At 40.8% G+C, this 22,720-nt stretch overlaps 1 protein-coding gene across 1 annotated transcript in view; it reads left to right on the top strand.

Annotated features, from left to right (window-relative positions):
• Positions 1-237: 237 nt before the first annotated feature.
• The window catches only part of ADCY8 (adenylate cyclase 8), a 72,760-nt gene continuing 50,277 nt past the window's right edge, over positions 238-22,720 (top strand). Inside the window, exons 1-6 of the mRNA XM_063299693.1 lie at positions 238-384; positions 5,207-5,337; positions 6,178-6,289; positions 11,702-11,829; positions 18,942-19,100; positions 20,975-21,245. Coding sequence (XP_063155763.1) covers positions 259-384; positions 5,207-5,337; positions 6,178-6,289; positions 11,702-11,829; positions 18,942-19,100; positions 20,975-21,245 — 927 coding nt within the window. The 5' untranslated portion in view covers positions 238-258. The remainder of the gene's footprint in view (positions 385-5,206; positions 5,338-6,177; positions 6,290-11,701; positions 11,830-18,941; positions 19,101-20,974; positions 21,246-22,720) is intronic.

The following is a 22,720-nucleotide window of genomic DNA, read 5'->3' as shown; positions in this document are numbered from 1 at the left end:
GTGAGGGGGTAGTATTCATTTATGGAAGTGCTACTTCTTCAATATCTCAAAAAGATACCCATAGTGTAGTTTGGGGAATGTACGAATTGATTTCAGTTAATCGGTCAAAAGATGGTTGATCCCCTAAGTATTATTTTAGTTATCCATAGCTTGGATTTATAGATAATGGAGAGTGTTTGTACTGAAGCTTAATACAGGCATCTCATTTATGATCATTTCCTTTGCCTCCTGCAGACAGCAGCTCAGGCGGTTTTATTTATGTGCATGAATACCGCTGGGATCTTCATTAGCTACCTATCCGATCGAGCTCAACGCCAAGCCTTCTTAGAGACCCGAAGATGCGTAGAAGCTCGACTGAGGCTGGAAACCGAAAACCAACGGCAGGTAAGGCAAGAGAGCACACCTGGAGAACTTTCCCTATGTGCCTTCCATACTGCCCTTGACTTTGCAACATCCGAAGAATTTGACGGTATATTTGTTCCGGCAGAAAATTATTTTATTTTTATTTTATTTATTTTATAACTTTATTCACCACCCATCTCTCCCCTATGGGGGGACTCGTATAGCCCATGTTCCATTAGGTTACGGAGCTTCCCATCAAATCCCGAGGCCTAGGATTATTCCATCAGTTCTTAGCTAAAAATACTTATTAAAAGCTTGGCTTCCCTTGCCCTATGGTAAGTTCCACACCTTATAAGAATCTAGCCACAACCTATAATATGCATGTGGAATGAAGACCAAAAGTGTTATTACTGCTGCAATAAATGATTAAGAAAAAAGGAACAAACTCTTAAACCCAAAGGGTTTTGAGAAGATGGGTGCTTTTTCTTGAATTTTATGAGTTTACCAGTGGCCACAGCCATTCACGCAATGGAAGACCTCCAGATACAAAGGAATGAGTCATATTGCTTCAAGCTACAGTGCAGGGCCATATATAACCATTTATATTCTAACATTCAGGCACAGAACAGCAAGTTTAATTTCTCCCCTCCCTCAATGGAATGAGATATATAATAAGCACTGGCCCAAAGGAATAGCAAAAAGTGAGTTTGTACTGCCCCAGGCAAAGTTTTTGGGATGAGAGAATGGATCTTGATATAAAGTCCTTGATATGTGAAGTGACTTCTCTCTCTGGAGCCTCTCTTCAAAACTGGTTTGTACTTAAGCTTTTTTTAAGCCAGCAAACAAAGGCAGTAGAAATATGCAATAGCTGTAACAACCAGAGATATAGGAGAAAAATCTGCTGAAATGTAAAATTATACTCATTTATCTAGTATTAACATTCCACTGTTCCTATTAAGAGCTCAACTTCAGAAAAGCAATCCTTCTACACTGCATTAATAGAAATATAATTTTCTAATTATAACAAGTAATAGGTTTACGCAATTCTGCATTCATCAACTACCGAGTCCAGTTCTGGGTGCTACGTTAGGATTCAGACAGACTGAAGTAGGGTTATGAAAGGCTGTTAGGAAGAGAGACTCTGGGAATGCAGCACTAAAACTAGAGTTCAATGTGGGTCTGGTACACTGAAACCAACATACCTTTTCACTAATGATTGGCCTGCAGACCAAGCCGTGCTTGTGGCTAGGTATCAAGCTCAAACAGGAGGAGTACAAAATGGTGGACTTCTCCCATTCAAGAGTCCAGGACAATGTTTCTCAACCTCAGCAAGTTTAAGATGTGTGGGCTTCAGCTCCCAGAATTCCCCAGCCAGCCATGCTGACTGGGGAATTCTGAGAGTTGAAGTCCACAATCTTAAAGTTGCTGAGGTTAGGAAACACTGGTCTGGCACCATTTTGAGTCAGCTATGTCTGATGCATATGGAGACCCATAACTGCCCCAGCCACTACCCATCTCTCTTTGACAGGCTTTTCTTCATCCAACCCAAAACCAACAACAACAACAAACTTTACTTTGTGGAAAATGATGGAGAAACAGGCAATGAGGAGGACTCACAATTTTGGAGAGCCTCTAGCTAAATTCTTAGAAATCTGCTTAGTTCCACCTGTATTTTTCATATTAAAGGCTCATGATCCTTTGCAGGAAATTATTTCTTAAGTCTCGAGTAGCACATTGTGGAACACACATACAAAACTGTGGACATGTTAGGTTGGATAATTATCAAACAACCATTTATTAGAAGGTATAAGAAAAAAATTAATCCCCATCAGCCATTCTGGGCCACAGTGATACCATATGTTTCAGTAAACAACTTCCCACAATCTGTTTTCTGGACTTTTGAACACACTTCCAAGCAAAGCAGCCAACAGCATTTTCATTTTCTAGAATATCTGCAAAGTCTGGAAGCATTCTTGAAAATAAAAGTAATGTTGGCCCTTCTTGCAATCACCACCTCCCTTTTTCAATTTATTTTAATTAACAGGATGTTTATAACAACAGAGTTGTGCTGTTAGTTTCAGACAAGAAGAAATTTTGCCAGACTAACTGGATGAATTTCCCAATAATTTTACCTCCCTCACTTCTCCAGATGAAAGGGTGGAGGGCAGGATGGGTTTAAGTATTGGGCCCCAGAAAAGGGAAAGGGGATTGGCAAAATGTCTGGCTGAAATGGGCTATGGGCAAGAGAGGGTTTAAAACAAAAGGCTACAGACGCCATCAGTCTACCCATCCCCAAATGCCTCATGATTTATGTGAGTGGTGTGAAACGTCCCCTGTGCAAGCACCAAGTCATGTCTGGCCCTTTGGAGGGATGCCGCTTTCACGACATTTTCTTGGCGGACTACAGAGCGGGGTGGTTTGCCATTGCCTTCCCCAGTCGTCTCCTTCCCCAGCAAGCTGGGTGCTCGTTTTACCGACCTCAGAAGGATGGAAGGCTGAGTCAACCTGAGCCGGCTACCTGAGAATCCAGCTTCTGCTGGGATCAAACTTGGGTTGTGGGGACAGTCTTCCTATATACTAACACAGCTAATGGAGTCTGTAGGTTGAGTCATGGCAACTGGATTTCTTTTTGGTAGAAAGAAATCTTTCTTGCTTCTTCAGTCTGCTTGGACAAGCAGCGAAACATTTCTACCAAAAAGAAAGAAATCCAGTTGCCATGACTCAACCTAGAGACTATTCCACCTGGGTGGCTGAGAATCTTCATCAACACAGCTAATGGAGTCACTTTAAAAAGCAGTTTTAGTGCATGGTGATGTTTCTACCCAATATGTTTTTTTCTGGAAACATATTTATTTCAATTCTGTGATTCCTCCATTTTAAGTACAAAGTAATAACATCTCATTTTGCAGGAACCCATCTGCAAGGTTGATCGGTGGCTGGGGGTCCAAATCTGGTGGACCGCCAGAAATAGGGGCCCACGAATCCAGTGTGGAAGGAAACATACTGGCATATGAAAGCCTATGCTTCAACCATTAACATGTTTCAAGAGTCCCTGGCAAAAGTTTTAAATGCATCTTTTGCAGGATCATACCTTCTCTGAAATGCTTGAAGAATCCAAATTCTTCAATTTGACATGAAGGAGGGATTTTGTATTTCTTTTCACTGCAAGTTGATTTGTAAAATCCGAAGTCTTCCATATCACCTTTTAAACAATGTTCCATGCACACAGTTTTTAGAAAAAAAGAAAATAATCCCACACATTTCAAGAGAACTAATGAAGTGCACTGCAAATGGGAGATTCAATAAATAGTAATTTTTCAACTTAATCAAGAGATAAGCTTTCCCCCCACTTTCAGGTGGGGGTGGGTTTTTGCTTTTGTCACAGGTTCTTTTAAACTGTACCCAATTAGATTAACCCAGACTCAAAAGATCCACAAAAGCAGTGGACCCTGAACAGGGTTTTATTCATATATTTATATATATATATATTTATATATATATTTATATTTATGTTTATGTATATGTATCTCCCTATGAGGATTGGGAAGATGTTTTATTTTTAAATAAAAATATACAAAAGTGAAATATGAAACTTACAAGTCTATATGTGAGTGTTTTCTATTGCCTCTATTCTATCCTATTGCTATTATTTCTATATTACCACACTATTTTTTTTTAATCCTTTCAATCATGCTGATTCTCGGAGACTGCCTGGACAAGTCCCTGCAGTTTTCTTGGCAAGGTTTTTCAGAAGTGGTTCGCCATTGCCTGCTTCCTAGGGCTGAGAAAGAGGGACTGGCCCAAGGTCACCCAGCTGGCTTTGTGCCTAAGGCGGGACTAGAACTCTCCTACTATGCCTGATTGGCTCTTGGGCTGAGAGAGAGTGGCTGGCCCAAGGTCACCCAGCCGGCTTAGTGCTTAAGGCGGGACTAGAACTCATGGTCTCTAGCCTGATGCTTTAACCACTACACCAAACTGGGTCTATTACTATAACAATTACAATTACTATACTCTATTAATTATTACCCTGGAGAAGATGCTGATGCTAGGGAGAGTGGAAGGCAAAAGGAAGAGGGGCTGACCAAGGGCAAGGTGGATGGATGATATTCTAGAGGTGACAGACTTGTCCCTGGGGGAGCTGGGGGTGTTGACGACCGACAGAAAGCTCTGGCGTGGGCTGGTCCATGAAGTCACGAAGAGTCGGAAGCAACTAAATGAAGAAACAACAACAATACTCTATTAATATTCAATTACTATTACAATACTACACTCTATAGTAGTGTTTCTCAGCCTTGGCAACTTCAAGCCGTGTGGACTTCAACTCCCAGAATTTCCCAGCCAGCCACGGGAGTTGAAGTCCACACGGCTTGAAGTTGCCAAGGTTGAGAAACACTGCTTTATATAACAATGTTTTCTTCTTATAAACACTGTTCTGCCTTAGTTCCTCTCTCTTCTCCCTTTTTCTTCCCTGTTCCTGGCCAGCATGTAGAGTACCTGCAACTTTCCGCACTGCGCTTTTATACTTGCACTTTTCCTTGCTGCGCCTCCATACTTCTTTTCCTCTGGACCATTCACTCCCTTTGAAGGAAACCACCTTCTTTTACTTGGCTGCGGCACTCTGTTTGCCGGTAGCTGCTGAGCTTCCAAAACACCCGTCTCCTCCCACACCTGGGTCAAGGTTGCAGCTTCTTTGGCCACTCAGTCGTGCTGATGCTGGGGAAAGGCTCAGACGGGAGGGGAAGAAGGCAGCACAGCACCCGCAGTTTTTCCGAAGCAGCCTGCTGTTCCACAGGTTTGTTGCAGTTTTATCGGTTCAGTAAATCCAGGGACTATTAAGTCCTCTCTCCGGTCTGTGTTGTTTCAGGAGCGGCTGGTTCTGTCCGTGTTACCTCGTTTTGTTGTGCTGGAAATGATTAACGACATGAGCACTGTGGAAGATGAGCATTTACAACACCAGTTCCATAAGATCTATATTCACCGTTACGAAAATGTCAGGTGATTGTCCTTTTTCCACACTAACCATCTGTTCTTCTGCCAAATGCCGTTTGGGGCCTTGCGTGTTCATCTGTTGGGCAATTCATTCATGCTTGATCCAGAAGGTTGAGAGATGTTCCTGGGTTGGTGGCATCTCTTTCTGCTGTTGTTTTCCTCTCCCTCTTTCTTTTTGAAAACTGAGATTTGCCTCTCTAATTTCTGAGAATATCTCAGCGCTCTGCTGCCCGCCTCTCATCTGGTGCAAATGAGAGGATTTTCTTTTCTTAAGTGCTCCAGTTTTCCATTGTAGCCCACTGAGTCTGCCATTTCAAGCAGGCTGTCTTCAAAGGATGTATTACCAGAATTGATGGGACTTGCTTCCCTGTAAATGGGATTAAGCTCAGCTATAATCTTTCCAGTTACTGCTGTACGTGAGGCATTTGCACCCATCACACAAGAGTGCATAATCCAAGAGGTGGAAGACTGACTTATCCCTCACTGGGCAGCTGCCAGGAAACTGGAAGGAGAGCATGGATGGGGAAGGAACAACCCACCTGAATACAACAGGGCGGTGTTTCTCAACCTTTGCAACTTTGAGATGTGTGGACTTCAACTCCCAGAATTCCCCAGCCAGCTAATGTCTCTGCCATAAGCATTGCTTGTAGTCTACATCATTGGAAAACTGAAGGATTGGGTTGGGGACAGGTCATTCTGGAGAAAATCTATGTAGTCACTAAGACTTGATGGTATGATCTATCAATCATGATGCCCTTTATGTAGCATTACTCTTTCAACTGCTTGCTCTGAAAAGCCATACTGCAGCCATGCTAATCTGACTGTTCATCTCCTTTCTGTGTTCAGCATTCTTTTTGCAGATGTGAAAGGATTCACAAATCTCTCTACAACTTTATCAGCTCAAGAGCTGGTTCGGATGCTGAATGAACTCTTTGCCAGATTCGATCGCTTAGCCCACGTGAGTCCAACTGCTAATTCCTTTTTCTGAACGTCAGTAGAGAAGCATGGTGGAGAAACAGAGGCGCGCACACACACACACACACACAAACATCTTTTTCATCTTCAGTCGGATTTGCACAATGGGTGACCCGCTATGCCAAATGCAGAATTTTGGTTTCTTTCGTTCCCAACTGCATCCTTGACTTTACAGTCTCAGGCAGGCAAAACTAACATGTGCTTGGCAGGCTGTACATTGTTGCTGTATAGTTTTGAAATATACCTGATTTAATTTTGCTGTGTTAATCATTCCTTCCACTTGTTTGCCCAGCCAAATGGCCTTTTTGTTCTTTTTAAGCAAATGTTTCATTCCCCTTCCGTATTTCATGAATCCTTAAGCTAGTGATCCTTAAGAAACCTACTCAGTTTCTCAGGGAAGGTGGCAAGTTGTATTTTTCCATTCCTGCTGATGCACCCAAAGCTCTGAAATCATTAGTGGGAAATAAATGCTGTCTATTTGCATAGTCTTTAAAGGAGAAATGGAGTTTGATTGGAGGAAAGTCTTTCCTTCAATCACAACAACTCTGTAGACACTAGATAGGAGGGTTGAATTTGGCAAAGAGGCTGAGACTAGGCAGGATTGTTATCAACAGATGGTGCAGGTAACCTCCATGTCCATGGCTGAGAAATGAACAACCAGAAGTCTATTACTACTAAAGGGCAGAAGAAGGAGTCACAATGCTTGTGCCCTGGGACGTACAGGACTTAATTGCTTGATTCTGCTGTAGCTGATGTTCATTGTTAGGGCTTCTTGCATATGTTAACCCACCTTGCTAGTTGGGCTTCTGGAGGGAGCAATATTGGCCTGGGTAAAGCTTTGATGGTATGATTAGCTTCATAGGAGGAGGACACCCCCCCAAGACTCCAGGATTAAGCATAGCTACCAATCCCTTGACCATGGATCAGGTCACCATCATCTTACTCCAGAATTAAACCTGCCTGGCAGTTCAGATGGATGAGTTAACTCAGATGATGAATCAATTAGTCTAGCCTATGGAGCAGAATCTACCCTCACCAGTGGCTCCTGCACCCACCCACCCACCCACCCACCCACCCACCAGGAACCAGCCTCTGGAGCAACAGCAGTGCTGAGTGACACTTTGACACTGGATCTTGGTTTGTCTTTTCCAAGTTCGGACATTTTCTTTTACTAAATAAGGGGCTGGTAGGAGCCAGAAAAGTGGGGTTGTCTTCTGTTTGGCTAGAAGGGAACCATTGTTGATTTCCTTTTTTCTTGTTCACTGACTATGAAGACACTCTTGAACAAAAATAATCATCACCATCACCATCATCATCACCATTATCATCATCATCGCCAGTATCTGCCAAATGCATTAAAAAAGGGAATCTGGATATGCTTGATAGCACAGGATAGCACAGGGTATGGAGGACTAAAAATGCAAATTCTCCTCCTGTTTTCTGAAATTGATTATGTTTTCTTCTTTCTGTAGCCTTGTGCTGGCAACTCTACGATGTTCTATCACCTTGCAAAATATATCTGGACCGATCTGAATTTTCACTTGTGTATTTAAAGAAATGCAATACCAAGTCTCAGGACAAGCTATCCTGAAATGGTTTACAAAATATCATGAAATCATTCCAGAATAAAACGAAACAAAAACAGAGGGGAAGAGAAAGTAGAAAACAATTCACTAAAAGGAAATGTTGGTGGAGTTTGTAACTGGGGAAGGCCAACGTAAAAAGTTGGGTTTTGAAGAGAAGTTTGAATGAGGGCTGCATGGTGGCCTCAGAGAGGAAGTCATTGCATAGCAGAGAGGCCATCCCAGAGAAGGCATAATTGCCTCCAGGCCACTGTCACGCCTGCATATTATTTTCTGCATCAGTGCATCACAATCTCCATTCTGAAGTACAGACAGTGCTCTACAACTGAAGGATAATTGCAAAAGGTAGATACAATCACCATATGTGATTCAGAGGAACCTACCACACTGAAGGACTGATTAAGATCTCTTCACCATGTAGATTTGATTATATTTATATTTTTGTTGTATTTTGCAATCGTAATGGTTTTATATTTTAACCTTGTTTTATTGTATGCCGCCCAGAGTCCACCCGCAGGGGAGAGATGGGCGGTGAATAGATTTATAAAATAAATAAAATAAATAAATATATGGCTGAAATCAGAATCACAGGTAGTGGTACACATGGATGCATAATGAAGCAGCAGGAGAAGGGGCCACTGCCAGGTGTCTTTATCCAGTAAAATGTGCCAGTGATCTGGGGTTAGGCAAGGCTCTGGTGCAAGTATTTGCAAACACATTGCCTAGTCAGGCTAATGGCTGCAATGCATCTTTCAGGTACTTGGGAAGAGGCAACTTGTAGCTATTTACAAGAATATCCCTTTGGCCAGTTCTCTGTCTAGATGTATTTCCCTCGGTATCTCAAGGATTTGTCAAACAGGCCTTCCCCAACCAGTCCCTCCATCACCCCTGGGAGACTTTCACAGGCTTTCACAGACTGTCACAGACTGTCACAACCCACATGGCAACTGGGAAGGGAAGCCAAACCAATTGCCCAAGCAGGGAGATAAATGAGTTCCTTCAATGTCAGTCCAGAAGCTTGCTTGCTTGTTTATTTTTAATGTCCTGCCTGATGGTGAATCTTTGGGAGAGAGGAGAAGGATTAAACTCCTTGCACAAGGAGATAAATGTTTGAGTGTAATGTAGTTCGTCCAAAATTGTTCCCTTGTCTTTGCATCCCTTAGAAGTGGCTTCTGTCTACCTTTCCCATCCTTAAAGCAAATGCTGGTCATGATATTGCAGCCTTATCAGTTTGGAGAAGACCAGGATGACAGATAAGTTGTCCTGTTCTCCAGTTCCTTTGAGGATGTGCTATCCACCTTTCTCCATTTGTCTTCAGAGCCGTGTTTCCAAACTGAGATTAATAACATTCTCTTAGCTTCTGCCAAGCACTTGGTATATCAGTCCTGGTTGAAAGACTCTGCAAAATTGATAACATGGCATAGAACATAGGAAAAATAATCCATTATTTCATAGCCCGGGGAGAGAGAAAGAAAAAAATAACTTTCTGATAGACGTCTTGGAATGAATAAATGCTGCAGAAGCTAATCTCTTTGGCTTTCTTTGATGTCAATTTGTCTTGCTTACTTTCAGATAGGCCGTGCTGTATTTTTGCTATATTTATAAAGCAAGGTTAAGCTTGCTTTAAATCATGCATGGGAATTTTGTCATAGGTTGTAAGCACTTGAGAAAAACCCTCCTAGATTAACCCAAAACTTTTCTAGTCCTTTAGTCTGTCTATTAAAGCAAAGCTCAAAAATAGGACATGAATTCAACTACCTCTCATCTGCATTCATGTATTCTGAATCATCAATGATTATCAAGACCAATCTTGATAATCTTTTACTAATCTTTTACTGTTAAAAGGTTATTCTTCATAAATTTGTCTCATGCTCCTTTGAAACTACTGAAATCCTCTAACACAAGATGTGCAGCACAACTTGTGTTAGAGAATTCCACAATTTAATTATACCGTGCTCTGTGTTTGTAAGTCGTCTTTTAATCCAACATGTATCTTCTAGCATTCCGAATCGTTGGACTGTTCTTACCAGCAAAATGTACACTAAATGTCCATCTCAAAGCAGCTGTCCAACAAGGTGGTACCTTCTCTTTGCTGAAGCTCTTCATGCAGAGATGAGATGTTCTCTTTTGCTATTTCTGTGTCAAGCATAGGCTTCAACTAAATGGCTTCCCAGGACCTCCCCAGCTCCAATGATTCATGTTTCATTCTCATTCATGAAGTAATGATATGAGTGATCTATCACTAATCCACCACATTAATTGAGTAAATGTTCAGTGAATGAAAAATACCTTGCTGAGTAATCAAGGAATGTATCTGCCATAGATGCACTGGTTTCAGCGTGGCATGCTCTCTCAAGGTTAGCAGCCTACTGCATGGGCTGCACGAGAACATGATATTCCTTCCCGTGTTCTGCTTATATAAGGGAAGCCGGAAGTGCAGAAAACTGTATTGTCAAAAAAGGGGGCACATTTAAGCCCTACAGTTTTCAATAGGAAAGTCAGAAAAATGCTCTTTTGTATTTTTACAGGCTTTGGTGGTGGTGGTGGTGATGGGGATTTAGTATTTTATTTCAAGCAATGTGATTTTACCATTTATATCTGGTGGCCCTTCTAGTTTTTTGCACCTCTATTATTTTACTCCAGGGCAGCACATCTTTGAGTTTCATACTCTGAATTGGTTCCCATTGTGCTTAGATGGCATTTTAGTACTGTATGGCTTAAATCATATTCTAGTTCAAAGTACATGTGTCAGGGGTTGTATCCGGATTGTATACTAATCAGAAGATTTCTTCGGGAATGATAAAACCAAGAAACATGAAAACTAGAGGACAATCAAGTTAACAAGAGAAAAGAATTTCTAATTTCTTGGACCATATGATAGAAATGGATATGTTTTTTTTTAATTCATCTCCATTTTTATGAACTGTGCCTTCATGATGTAATTATTTTGGCCTTTTTTCAAGCTGCCATGACTACACACGGTGCTGAGACCATCTGGAGAAACATCAGATCACAGATGGAAATCTGTCAGCGTCTTTTCATCCTGCTAGGCAGCCAACCTTCCAGGGATCGTAACCTATTCTAGAGCAAGTTCACAGACACGCACTTACATTACCTTTCTCTGGAAAATATCCATTACATTTAGACTAATTCAACTTCTATTATGGTCTAATAGGGGATAAGGAGAAGTGTTCTAAATATTCCCAGTTCTCTGGTCTTTCCATATTATGAAGCACACATCACACTTTGCTTTTAAAATTTCTTATAATGTCATTAAAAAAGCATTATTTTTGGCTTCTTTGTTTCTAGACTGCCAAGAAACCACTGTTTACAGTACACTGAGTGCACTGTAGGAAATTTACAACTCCCAGGTGGCCTTGACCAATTTAGATCACCACTGATCATCTTCATTATCACCTCTAGATAAACCAGTCAGAGCCAGTTTTGCCAAAACTTTGTTCCACTACAGTAACTCTTCAGTGTCCAAGGTGATCTCCAGGACCTTGTAATCTGGGAACCCGAATCTGCATTCAGATTGACATCTCCTTTCTTGTCCAACCACTGCATTCCTCTAAACGTGGGGAATTTCTCACTTTGAGTTCTGATGTGAGTAACTTGGCAAGAGTGTCAGATCTTGGAAGGCATTAGGATGCTGTTCTTTGTGGGAAATAGTGGGTCTTATTTCTTTCTGGATACAGAACGGTACGCCAGTGCTCTAGAACTTCACATTTTCTCTCCAGAGTTGTCCATATACACTTTCTTTTTGTATAAAGAATTTCAGAGCTGCTATTCATTTTTTTTTTCATCTATAGGAACATCATTGCCTTAGAATTAAGATCTTGGGAGACTGCTACTATTGTGTATCTGGACTTCCAGAGCCTCGCCAGGATCATGCTCACTGTTGCGTTGAAATGGGACTCAGCATGATCAAAACCATCAGGTAATTTGTGTTTGGTTTTATTGCTGCCCTCACACTGTGCTACAGTCTGTGGTTTTCCAGCTCTTACCTTGGGACAGTAGAATATTTTGTAGGAATCTTCTCTTCCCCACTCCCACCCCCTTCTTTAAAATAACTAGAGCCACAGTTCATTGCAAAAGACCTCTGTGCAGAACTGATGAAATTTGGATTCAGGAATTTGCACTGAATTCCAGAACTGAGTGGAGTTTATAATTCAGCCACACACACACAAGTATTCCCGGTTACCATCAAGCTTTCTTTGCTGCTGGAATGTAGTTTAAAGCAGGAGTAGAGACGAACTTTGTTCCTAAAACAGGGAGCCCATAAACCTTGCTGATCCATGGGATGAAATGCGGGGTGGGGGAAGCATGTTTGTCCAAGTTAGGAACAGAACAGCCTGACTTGAAATATTCCAGCACATAGTGCTTTAATTTAAACAAAATACCTATATAAAAGCTTTAAAGCTTTAAACAAAATACCTATATAAAAAATGGAAGCAACTACCATTTGCTTCTGCCTATCGCTGCAGGGATGTTTTTATTATTGTCGTTGTTTACACATGATCTACCAGGTAGTTCTGTCTGAATGTAGTACTTTTGACTGTCAGATCTTTCCCAAGATTCTAGGATATCTAAAGACAGTGTCATAATATACGTGTTATTCAAAGTAATGCAACTTTTTGTAATCAACATGTTAAGATTCTGTCCATTCCTATTGTGCAATCTTGGGGTGGCACCCAGTGCACTAACCACTGTTAGCATTACTACAACTTCGTTTTTCCATATTTGCTAAATCTCTTTTCGAAGGTCTTTTTATTTCCCTATTTGTTCTAGTTCTTTCCATATTAACCCTTCTGTCTCCAGCTACTGCAATGTCAATTATTTGTACTTGTTTCTTTGTAACTGCAGCTGTTGTTGTTGTTAATTAATTTATTTTAAGGAAGTACAGAATATAAGCAACCAACCAAGATACACAACAATAACACATTTCCGAAAGCCAATCATTAATATCCAGAATAATATCACTTTTCCAATTTCTCAATAGTATTCTTTTTACCACTCCCCATGCATGGTACAACCATAATTCCTCACAGACAGTCAGATAATTTGACTCACATTAACATCTTCAATATTTAAAGAGTTCCCCATAAATCGAACTAAATTCATTAAAATGCTATTCCAGAAAAGTGTCAAGAATTCATAGGACCTTATCATATGGATCAATGAACCCTCAGATTTTTACATCTCCAACAGAGAAAATCTGGTGTCCATCCTTTCAAGTACATTCTTCAAGGAATCCAATGCACCCAAAAGATTTCTTGCTGCCTGCATTCCTCAAAATAAAACACATTTTCTGCTAGATGTTGTTCTAAGAACTTGCCATGATTGCAAAGGGAATAAATAATAACTTTCCAACATAGGTCGTAAAAGACAATGTTGCACTAAATTGTCATTCCGCATACTTATGGCTGATAAAATAAGCCCAAGGATATTTTTGCAAATCAGATAAGTTAAAGCCACTCTCCTCAGAAGATAATCTCAATTTAGCTAATAAAAGTCTCAGTGGCCTACTATCTCAAATAAATTTCCTAAATAACCTAGTAATGTGAAGAAAATATGTATTAGGTGTTAACATTAGAATACCTCTAAGAACATAGATCAAATGAGGGACAATATTCATTTTAATAACACTAATCCCATAGGCATAATGGGATCTTAATGCCTCTATTTATATCCAATTCAATCTTTTCTAAAAGTTTCAACATATTTATTTTCACATATTTAGAAATGTTTGGGGGAATATAAAGTAATTAATATAATCGGCTTAGAATTGACAATGAAGATATCAAAGTGGTGAATAGCTTCTGCCTTTTAAGATCAACCATCAACAGTAAAGGATCAAGCATTCAAGAAATATGTCTCAGAGGCTTCCTGTGGGGAATGGCAGACTGTGAGGTACTGCACCAACAGCACAGCATTTTCTGGGTGCAGGCTGGGTCCCTGCAGCCTGAAGAATTCTCCAGGTAAGGAGAATCCAGGAAATCATACCATTAGTTCTCCAGAGAGCATTTTCTTGCGGGGGGTCGCGGAACAGAGTCCTTGTGATCAATCCGTGATTGAGAATGCTGGGAGTCGTGGATGTCATCAAGTTTGGGGCTGCACCGAAGCTGTAAAACGGACACTAAATCTTGCCACCCCATTTCTAAAACACCAAGGTTTGGTTGGTTGGTTGGTTGGTTGGTTGGTTGGTTGGTTGGTTGATTTGTTACTGAAGAGAGGCCTTTTGCAACAAAGAAACACGAAGCTCTTGTTGATTTTCATTATTTTTGGAATGTACTAATTTGGAAAGCTGGCCATTTTAATATCTAAATTCTAACATTGGTTCGAGGATTATAAAAGATTTATCTACTTCGCTCAATCTGTGGAGTTGAATTTTGAGCTGTCTGCCTCTGCTTTCCTGTGAGAACGGCTTATGCTTACATCTTTTTTCTCCTGATAACACACTGTGGAGAGACATGGAAGAAATGAAAGTGATCTTTAAAGAACTCTATCTTGATGTCATCCAAGCCCTGGATCGTCTCCTAGAACTTGTGGAGTTCTAAAGCCTACCAACAACTTGAAAAAGAAGACAAGGGTGACAACTACTTTGAGAGTAGTGCTCCTTCTTTAAGGAAGAAATGAAGATGAACGTTTCCAAGTCAAAAAGTGAAGGGAGAAAAATTGGACTGTGAAGAGTTAACTTTGATTCTGAAGAAAGAAGAGTTTCAGGAGCAAAGGGAGAGATGCGGTTGGCTAAGTTCCTGGAAAATCAAGACCAAGAACGAAGGCTGGCTGCTGAACTTGAGACTTGCAAGGGGAAAGCTTTGTGTGTAATACTGAGATACGTAAATGCCTTAGTCTATTTTGAAGTCAGATAATTGTTTAAATGTGTTTATCAGGATGGTGTCTTTAGATAGTTTAGACTGATATTTTTGTTTTGGGGATAGTGATTTTATCTTGGGTAAAAGGACATTAACCAAATGTAGATAATTTATTTTTTGTTATTTTAGTAGGCATTGAGGAGTAAAATTTTAGTGAAGTAGGAGAATATTTGGGTATTTGCTTATTAGGTGAATAATTATGTTAGAAAAAGGTTTTTTTAAAAAAAAATTTTAAGAGGGAGAGAGAGTTTGTTTTAGAGGAGAATGCCATATAGAGATGGAAATGCTTTATAGAAATAATGTTTATCTTAGTTTAAATTACAGTTAGAGATTGATAATGAGTAATATATATCTTTGCTGTAGAAAGTCAGAAGCCACCATGTAATAGTCTTCTCTGTATTCTCACACTTTTTTAGTTTTCTTTTTTCTTGTAGTATTCTTTGTTTCACTCTTTTTAGTGTTTATGTATTTTATGTACATGTTGAAAAAATTAATAAAGCTTTATAAAAAAAAAAAGAAATGTGTCTCAGACTAGCACATGGTAGAGCAACCATGAAGGTCTTGGCAAAGCTATTCAAATGTCGTGTGATGTGTCTGTACCTACAAAGATCAGAATTGTGCAAGCCATGGTATTCCTTGTGACACTCCATGGAAGTGAAAATTTGAAGAAGCAGGATAAGAAGAGTATTGATATTTTTGAACTTTCTGATTTCTGAGAATACCATGGACAGCCGAGAAAACAAACCAATGGATCATCAAACAAATCAACCCAGAGTTCTCCCTGGAGGCACAAATGACCAGGCTTAAATTATCCTACTTTGGACACATTATGGGAAGACCCAGCTCTCTGGAAAAGGCTCTAATGCTGGGAAGGGTGGAAGAAAAGAGAAGAAGAGGGCAACCAGCAGCAAAGTGGATTGACTCAGTTACACTGGCAATGAGTGCACAATTGGAAGACTTGAAAGATGAGGTTAGGGACAATTTGTCATGGATAAAATTTATCTATGTAATCACTAAGAGTCTACAGTGACTTGATGGCATATAATCAATTGATATAATCAGTGGAAATCACAAAACTCAACTCTTTACATAACTGTGTTGGTAAGTTAGAACTTAAGGGAAGTAAGCAAGATTTATTGCAAATAATAGCCAGAGTACTTTCCAAAATACTGTACTACCTATATGAAATTAGGAAGAGAAGTAGAAAACGTATCCAAAATTGCTAAAGTAGCATTGACATATAAAAATTATTTGTACTTATAGCCTGCCAAATAGTACTCATACTGTCAAATGATTACCTTGCAATAATAACTAAAGGTTCAAGGATCCAATTGAAGAGCAAGAGCAAAGAGCCAGTTTGGTCTAGTGGTTAAGGTGCTGGGCTAGAAACCAGGTGATGGTGAGTTCTAGTCCCGCCTTAGGCATGAAAGCCGGCTGGGTGACCTTGGGCCAGTCACCCTCTCTCAGCCCAACTCACAGGGTTGCTTTTGTGGGGAAAATAGGAGGAGAAAGGAGTATTTTGTATGTTCGTTGCTTTGAGTTATTTATAAAAACAATAAAGGCCGGATAGAAAATAAATAAAATAAATTAAAAAGTAGGCAGCCTTGCCAAGTGCCACATTGTAACTCAAAGAGTCTGAAATTATTTAGTTTGCAATGACTCTAGTGCAGACTTGCAAATACCAAACCTAAATCCAATGAACAAAATCCTTTGGAAAGCCATATCTAATGATCATCTGCTTAAAAATTTTAATCCAGACCAAATCAAAGGCTTTTTCTGCATTTAAAGACAATAATTCTATCCATTCTATCCTTCTATCAATTAATAAACATAAATTGGCTGGTGCTTGTCAATGTTTGGTAACCCCTTGACTTGGAGGGGTGGGTTATGTGTAATAAAACCTTCTGCAACCTAGCCAGTAAAGTAGTCAAGCTGTTGGTATTCACATTAGTTAATGAAGGAGGCCTGATAACTGGCACATAGAGGGAGAAAATGTAGAAGCAGTGAAAGACTTTGTATTCCTAGGCGCAAAGATTACTGCAGATGCTGACTGCAGTCAGGAAATCAGAAGACGCTTAATCCTTGGAAGAAGAGCAATGACAAATCTCAATAAAATAGTTAAGAGCAGAGACATCACACTGACAACAAAGGCCCGCATAGTTAAAGCAATGGTGTTCCCTGTAGTAACATATGGCTGCGAGAGCTGGACCATAAGGAAGGCTGAGCGAAGGAAGATCGATGCTTTTGAACTGTGCTGTTGGAGGAAAATTCTGAGAGTGCCTTGGACTGCAAGAAGATCCAACCAGTCCATCCTCCAGGAAATAAAGCCAGACTGCTCACTTGAGGGAATGATATTAAAGGCCAAACTGAAATACTTTGGCCACATCATGAGAAGACAGGACACCCTGGAGAAGATGCTGATGCTAGGGAGAGTGGAGGGCAAAAGGAAGAGGGGCCGACCAAGGGCAAGGTGGATGGATGACATTCTAGAGGTGACGGACTCGTCCCTGGAGGAGCTGGGGGTGTTGACGACCGACAGGAAGCTCTGGCGTGGGCTGGTCCATGAAGTCACGAAGAGTCGGAAGCGACTAAACGAATAAACAACAACAATGAAGGAGGCCTACAGCTAGCACAGGATTTAGGATCTTGACCTGGTTTTAAAATCAACCTTCTAATAAAAGAGAATATTAGAGTTGAACTGTGGAGTCCTTGGTACTCTCTGAGCTTGGATATTTGATTACAGATGTTTCATTACCCAGCTAGGTAACATCATCATGATGGGTAATGAAACATCTGCAAGTAAACATCCAAGCTCAGAGAACACCACGGACTCCACAAAATCAATCTTGTACAGGCCCCGACCTCATATACGCCTCTCTTAACCAAACTCTTCACTTGTTTCTTTCTGAAGAGGAAAAGAACAGAATAATGTGTTGCTTACAATGGAATGAAACTGACCTGGAGTTGTGTGTTAGCAGAAGAGGATTCCAGGGTTAAGGGGTGATCATGAGGGCTGTTGCAGCATATATAACTGTACTGGACCGCAGAAAAGTTTTCTTCTAAGCAGAGTAGCAGAAGGAAGCAGATTATGGGATGGTGATGAAAGGAAAAAGTCTATGAATTCCTGCCTCCATTTCTTCATGCCCTTTTGAGAGCACCTCATGTTTTTCTTGAGCTAAGAATGTTCAGATGGGCACATCCCCCCATAGGTTGACACCATTCCATGTCAGCCAAGGGCCATTTTCCTAAGCAGAATGTTTCTGTATAGTGTTGCTTTTCTGTGGACTGACAAAATGATCTGGGAATATTTCCTCTAAAGCACCCCATCTCTTCTTGCTCCTCATCCTCTTCCTCATTTTGAGTAATCCATCTGCAATAATAATCTAGGCCTATTAGGGTGGGGCTTCAAACCTGACATTGTATTTGAGCCCCAGATTCCTTAAAGTAGTCCTGATGGTCATCAGGAAATCCTTTCTATATACTTCTGGAATCCCAGCTGGCCATCTCAAAAAATTGTTATTATGAAATGTATATGTCAGCTGACTCTCAACAACTCTGGGCCTGTATCTGTCTTAATCAACAATGTATTGGCGAAGCACGTGCATGATTATAGGTATCTCACAAAAGTCTACCATGTGGTCCTGGGAAACCTTCCAACATTGTTACCAAATTTCAATTTTTAAAGCGATGGGAAAAGTTATGAAATGTATGACTCTAATCATATTTGAATTCATTTTTTTTAATATTGACATTTGATTAGAATTAAAAATAATTTTTATCCTGACACCAGCCACTTCTTTTTGCAGGTATGTTTGTGGGTGGGATGAGGGGCAAGAAGGAGATAAAAAAGTCAAGATGGCATCTGTGATTGTGTGATTGAAGCCCAACCCCCTTTTGATGAGCATCACATATGTGACACATGTAAGAAAGATGTCGGCCTTCAAGCACATGGTCACAGCCGAAATCTGTCGTTTTGGAAGACAGCTTCAGTGTGCAGCCCAAACAATAAATGTGGTCCTTCGTCCAGAAATATTGTCTACTCTTGATCTTAAATATCATGATGGAACTGCAATTTTAGATTGGATTCTCTCCTCTTTCTCTCTCTGTCTCACAGCTGAATTATTGAACTATACAATAATACAGAATTCAATACATAATTGAATCCTTTGTTTAGGTATGTTCGGTCAAGGACAAAGCATGATGTGGACATGAGGATCGGTATACACTCTGGATCTGTGCTGTGTGGGGTCCTGGGTCTGCGGAAATGGCAATTCGATGTTTGGTCATGGGATGTAGACATTGCAAACAAACTTGAGTCAGGTGGAATACCTGGGTAAGTGGAATCGGGTCAAATGATGCCATCATGTTCTAGATTGTGAGTCTTATTCTTACAGCAGGAATACTAAAGTTTGGGCTTTTCTAATGCCCCATCTGTGTGGAATAAAAACTGCTGCCTCTCTTTAACCTCTAAGCTACAAGCAATGTTTCCTTGGATTTGCTCATTCTGATAAAGAAGGAGTTTCTCAGTCTGGCTTTATGCCAAACATGGTATACAGGGATGGGGTAGTAGTGAAGGTGTTGGACTCATCCTGGGAAGATCCAAATTCAGGTCCACCCTCAGCCCTGGAAACTCACTGGGTGACATGGGGGGCAGTCATGATGCTTCATTCAGCCCCCATCACAGGCCTCTAGTTGCAGAGATAGCATTGAAGGAAGGGCATGCTTTGTATGTGGCTTGAAGTTCCTGAGATCTAGGCTCTTCCTGGCTCCTCTTATTGAACTCTAATGACTTTGGAAATCTGTACATCACAGAGGGCCATGGATTTATTAGACATGTTTTCTTACCAGGGAACTCAGGGGTTGTCACTCTGTAGCAGACTCTGCAGCAGACTTCTATTGGATCCTCCATTGTATCAATGGAGTCTGTTTGGAAGTTGGCTTTTTCTGTTCCCCCTATGGGAGAGGTCCTTCTGAGGTGGCATTGTTGGAGACTGAAAGGTTTAGTCATCTCCAGTGTCATAATCATTTTGAAAAATTGTACCACCTTCTCTTTTTTTTTTCTCAAGAAGTCCCAATTTCCTCTCCCTGGGGATGGGGGTGGGGGTTGTGTTGAGAATGTTCACAGTGTCCACCTCTGAAATTTCAGAATATGGGGGCAGCCTACCCAAATGTTCTCTCCCATGTTTTTCTGATAATATCAGGGCACAAATAAGGTTCTAACAGCTTCCTTCTTCTATCATCCTTCAGACGGAAACCAGGCTTATCTCAGCACCACAGCTTATCCAAGCCACGGATTGCCTTCTACATGTGCATTTTAATGGAAATCAATGTCTCTTTTTCACTGTCTCTGTTTAATCAGATGAATTGACAAGTTAAAGTGCTGGTTTGATTTTTTTCCCCACCAAAATGCAAGCTTATATGAGTTCTCCAAGTCAAGGCAACATTCTGCTGAGTTAAAATGGACTAGGTTTCGCTTCTTTTGAATTATGAGGATAAATTGAACTCCAAATTCTGGACAAAAGTAGCATAGTAGCATAGATGTTTTTTGTTCTTGCCTACCTCTTGATACATCTGGAATGGGCCTAGACTTTCCTACCCACTCAAAAGGAATCCATGTGGTTCCTTGGTCAGTCCAGGAAGTGCTACAGGGGAAAAAAACCCATCACTTGCAGAGTCTCATATTACCCTTAGCCTGTGAGGCATTTTTGCTGTTAAAAGGAAGAAAACTTAAAGAGTCCCCACCTTACCCCATCCTAACCACTTCATATACTTGCAGAAGAAAGCTTTTTCAAAGAGAAAGGTTAATGCTAGCTGGATTTTGTTCCAGTGAATATTGCTCTCAGGCTAGAAATCAGGAGACCATGAGCTCTAGTCCTGCCTTAGGCACAAAGCCATCTGGGTGACCTTGGGCCAGTCCCATTCTCCTAGCCCTAGGAAGAAGAAGGCAAGGGCAACCCTCTTCTGAAAGCTTGACTAGTCCAGGCAGTTGCCAGGAGTCAACACTGACTCAAAGGCACATACACACAGTATTGCTCTAGCCATGGATTCACTGGGAGCTAAAGATGCAAATCCACTTCCAACAGAAACTGCAGCAGAACCTTTTCCAGCTGCAGAAAGCATTTTGCAACATTTTACCTTGGTGTTACTCAGAATTTTGCGCTTGCTCTTCATTTCCATCCATTCTGTTCCTTCTTTACATCTCTGTAGGCGAATCCATATATCCAAGGCTACTTTAGATTGTCTAAATGGGGATTATAAAGTCGAAGAAGGACATGGCAAAGAACGCAATGAATTTTTGAGGAAACACAACATCGAGACATACTTGATCAAACAGCCTGAAGAAAGCCTGCTGTCCTTACCTGAAGATATTGTCAAAGAGTCTGTCACTTCTTCAGACAGGAGAAACAGCGGAGCAACATTCACTGAAGGATCCTGGAGCCCTGAGCTGCCTTTTGATAACATTGTGGGAAAGCAGCATGTAAGTTCAACATTCCTCCTTAATATCACCTGCCACGTAGATTTGACTTCATTTCCATATCCAATGCCTGTAGGAAAGAGTTTTCTGCTTAGCTTTTCCTCTAACTGACAACAGTTAATTAAAGAAATTGCTGCTGGGCAGAACTAACCTATGTATCAGAACTTGGAAACTGCCAGGGCTCCTCTTCCCAGAGTGTTAGCTGAATTGGGACCACAGCAGAGTTCATTGTTCTGTTCTACAGAGAGAGCAAGAGACTTTATGGGCAGCAGACACCATCCAAAAATGGTGGCTGAAGACTTGTAATTCAAGACTATGAGATGGGGTGTCCTGTAGATGTTGGGCATTTTTAAAGATAGATAGATAGATAGATAGATAGATAGATAGATAGATAGATAGATAGACAGACAGACAGACAGACAGACAGACAGACAGACAGACAGACAGACAGATAGATAGATAATTTGGGGGTTCCATGGGCACCAAGTAGGATGATGCCTGACAGTGCTTCACTGAGAGATAGAAAGAGAGAGATGATGGAATGATGGATGGATGGATGGAGATAGACAGATAGATAGACAGATAAATAGATATAGCTAGGATGGATAGATAATTAGACAGAGGTGGAGAGAGAGAGAGAGAGAGACTGTAGATCAATGTTTCTCAACCTTGGCAACTAACATGTATGGACTTCAACTCCCAGAATTCCCTGACCAGCTGTGCTGGGAGTGGAAGTCCACACATTTTAAAGTTGCCAAGGTTGAGAAACACTGCTGTAGATAGATGATGATGGATGGATGGATGGATATATGATAGACGATGGATGGATGGAGAGAGAGAGATGGTTAGATAGTTAGATGATGGATACATGGATTGACAGAGATCAGTGTCAACTGCCTGTTACTAGCCCATAAATGTCCTAAAGCCAGCCCTAATGTTCCCAAACATCTGACGAATGTGATTGCCCTTGAAGGCTCTTCACATTGCAGGTGGGAAACTCCAATCACTGAATGCTTCCCTGTAATGCAATATCATGAATGTCCACAGAAGAGGGACAAATGATGGTAGGGGACAACTGATGAAATGTGCATCATGATATTGCCTTGCAAACCCCACCACTTTCATACCTGTGTTGCAATGCCACATGCAAGTAGTGAGGAGTGGAGGTTGCAGCAGGACAGCACGGCACTTTTTCTCATGTTATTTATTTATCAAATTAGAACCCATTGCAATGAACCAAGATTCTCAACTGTTTCTACTAATTAAGAATGGTTCTATTCTGTTAAAATATCTACCATAAGATTAAAAACAAGCCAATCCCTCCCCTCCCCATTAAATATAAAAATAAATGTCAGTTTCCTTCAGAACAAGTTGGATTTCATCCTTTCTGAAGCCCCAGAACTCTAACCCTAACCCTAACGCTAACCCATTTCTCAGAAGGGTCACCTCTGTGCAATATATGGGTTATTTATATACTC

This window comes from Candoia aspera, chromosome 3 (assembly GCF_035149785.1).
Source record: "Candoia aspera isolate rCanAsp1 chromosome 3, rCanAsp1.hap2, whole genome shotgun sequence".
NCBI classification, from domain to species: domain Eukaryota; kingdom Metazoa; phylum Chordata; class Lepidosauria; order Squamata; family Boidae; genus Candoia; species Candoia aspera.
The sequence above is the reverse complement of the archived record's forward strand: the minus strand, read 5'-3'. Positions and strand labels throughout refer to the sequence as shown.